The 2,982-nt window shown below is 43.0% G+C and overlaps 1 protein-coding gene across 1 annotated transcript in view; it reads right to left on the bottom strand.

Annotated features, from left to right (window-relative positions):
• stab1 (stabilin 1) overlaps positions 1-2,982 on the bottom strand; it is a 102,464-nt gene that overhangs the window by 97,904 nt on the left and 1,578 nt on the right. Inside the window, exons 2-3 of the mRNA XM_037679029.1 lie at positions 2,271-2,392; positions 433-548 (exon numbers count right to left, since the gene is read on the bottom strand). Of these exons, the coding sequence (XP_037534957.1) occupies positions 433-548; positions 2,271-2,392 (238 nt within the window). The remainder of the gene's footprint in view (positions 1-432; positions 549-2,270; positions 2,393-2,982) is intronic.

Raw genomic sequence — 2,982 nt, 5'->3', positions numbered from 1 at the left:
TCTATCTATCTATCTATCTATCTATCTATCTATCTATCTATCTGTCTATCTATCTAAAATCAGAAATATGATAAAATTTGAGACCTTGGCGCTCCAGTTTGAGGTAAGAAGCAGGTCACTCGACCGGGTCATGTTTGTAAGATGTAAGATGAAATAAACTGTAAGTTTCTTCTGAATCGTTGCTAAATTTGTTCTACTTTTTGGAAAACACTCCTGAAGAATCTATAGATTCTCTTGGATATATGAGTCACTGGAACATTAAACTAACCATAAACTCTGACGAGACTTTTGGATCTGATCATCACGTTGCAGCAACGTTTGATCTTCACTTCATTTTGGACCATTTGAGATGAACCGTTTCTGAGTTATCTGCTTCAGCGTCACCTCTGTGTCTTTTGAAGCGGCGTTAACGATGTGATCAGAGCGACTCACGGAGACAAAGTGGACCCCAGTGTCCCGGACAGCACTGTGGGTGCTGGACCGTCTTCACGCAGACGTGCTGACACCCCAGCAGCTCCAGCTCCCTGCTGCCGATCTGGACCGCGTAGCTGCAGAGGAGAAGAAGAAGAAGTTTGCCAGATCATCACAACACGAGGTCATCTGAGCAACCAGATACAGTTTGGACCAAACGAATAAAACTTATTTGTGTTTCTGTGTCAATCATCAGGATGTTGTTTGCACCGGAGAGGAGAGATTATTAACATAAAATCTGTACAGATAACAAGTTGTAATAGTTAAGTTGAATTTTATCTGATGTTATCACACATTGTTACAAAACGTACAGATTGAAACACTGCTTATATTTATTTACAATGTAACACATGGAAAAGGGCACATTTCTGACCTAAATTATGTTAAAATTTGCCTTTTTTTACTTGATATATTTAATCACACAGGTTTAAATATTTAATATTTAAAATAAATACAATATAAAACAAATACTTTCTATTTGAAAATTTACAAAACAACATCAAATGTATTTTTAAAAAAGCTCACTAAAATGTTTTTGCTTTTATTATTGTTTTCACCAAAAGCAAGTTGAATCAAACCAGAAAATAATTATTTATGACTAGTTAAAATTTGTCAGATTATTCCTCTGGCTCATGATGTAATTTAATCTGGTCCAGGAGGGAAACCAGGACCTCCGTCTCTCCAGCACTTCCTGGGGAACCAAAGGTGTTCCAGAGAGGATATATAGTCCCTGACGAGAGTTCTGGTTCTGCCTCGTGGTCTTCTCCTAAAGGAACAGATTTTATTCAGATGTTTGGACCTCCTCAGCTGACGGCTTTAAACGAGGAGGAGCAGCAGCTCTACTGTGAGCTCCTCCTGGATGATGAAGATCCTCTTCTTGTCCCTAAGGCTGAGCCCGGTCAGGAAGTCCACTTCAGCCGCTTGGATTCTGAATCTGGTTCTTTCAGTCCTGATCCAAACCTTTTGACCTCAGGTGAGGGCTGGAATGCAAACAGAGCCGTGAAAATAAAGCTTTGCCTTTCAGATCAGCTCCTTCATCTTGACAGACCGGAGCAACGCTCTCGTTACTGCAGATGTGGCCCAGATTCATTGATCCATCCTACCATCTTCAGGAACAAGACTCCCAGATACGTGAACCCTACTTTGGAGAAAGACTCCCCGCAACCCAGAAGGAGCGTTCCACCGTTATCCGGTTGAGAATCGTGACTCGGCTCAGTTACAAGAAGATTGTCAACTGTGAACCATCCCAGAGCACACTGAAGATCCGCTCTTAAAAACACCAACGGAACCACATCACCTGCAAAAAGCAGGCCCTGAGAAACTGGACCCTTCTCTTCCTCTCCACGACTGCACCTTGAGATCCTGTCTACGAACAACACAAACTGAATCAGAGACCAGGAGCAGTTCTGGAGGAGTCCAACCCGCACTGAGAATGAGCTCAACTTTGGACCAAGGAAACTGAGCCTCTGCTCTTAAAAATGACTCCGGATCCCCTACAGAGTATTTTTAAAAACCTCTGACCCTCTGTCAAACTCTGATGACCCCCTAGCAACTCTGAAAGAGTGAAGCTCTGGTCCATGGTTCCAGGACCTGGACCAAAGCCACCCTGATCCTCATGAATCTGAGGTTCAGCAGTCGGTTGGAGCCTCCACTCCAACACCCTGGAGTAAACGTCCCGGTCCCATAACTTCCAGAACTTTCAGTGTCTTGGGGCAAATCTCACTCCTGCAGAGATGGAACCATGTTTGTGACCCGTCCATAGACCTGAGCGAATTGTGGTTCTGTCCCCGGTTCTGTACCTGCAGTTGGTGGTGGCGACCTTGGTGAAGCCACGTGGGCAGCTGGCAGTGAGGGCGGCGGCGCAGGAGGTGCAGTCCGTGTGGACGTCCAATCTCTGAGGGAGATCACAGCGACCAGGAGTCTGGAGGGACAAACGGGCGTCACGTGAGACGGTTTGAACACGGAGAAAGAAAAAAACACAAAACTGTTTGAACACGGAGACAAACACTGGATGAAAGTGAGAAGAAAATGCTGCAGAATGATTTAAATACATTAAATAATGTATAAATAAAGATCGTTGGAGGTCGTTGCTTTTATGAAGTCTCATTTTTTCAGATGCTGTAAATGAGTTCTGTTAATTCAATTCAATTCAGTTTATTTATAAAGCGGCAAGTCGCAACAGAAGTCGTCTCAGAGCATTGAACAGAAACATCCATATATATTAAATAAAAACAAGTTAACACTATTTATCTGAGGAGCAGACTGCTTTGAGTCTATCTTCAACACAGAAACTGGAAGTTGGTTCCACAAGAGAGGAGCCTGAGAACTGGAAGATCTGCCTCCCATTCTATTTTTAGAAACTCTAGGAACCACAAGTAAACCTGCAGTCTGAGAGTGAAGTGCTCTGTTAGGAAAATATGGAACAATAAGATCTGTAATATAAGATGGAGCTAGGTTGTTGAGGGCTTTGTAGGTTAGAAGTAAGATTTTGAATTCTATTCTGGATTTGAC

The sequence above is a fragment of the Nematolebias whitei genome, chromosome 7, assembly GCF_014905685.2.
Source record: "Nematolebias whitei isolate Nwh7 chromosome 7, NemWhi1, whole genome shotgun sequence".
In the NCBI taxonomy this organism is placed as follows: Eukaryota; Metazoa; Chordata; class Actinopteri; order Cyprinodontiformes; family Rivulidae; genus Nematolebias; species Nematolebias whitei.
This window is presented reverse-complemented; position numbering and strand designations above follow the sequence as displayed.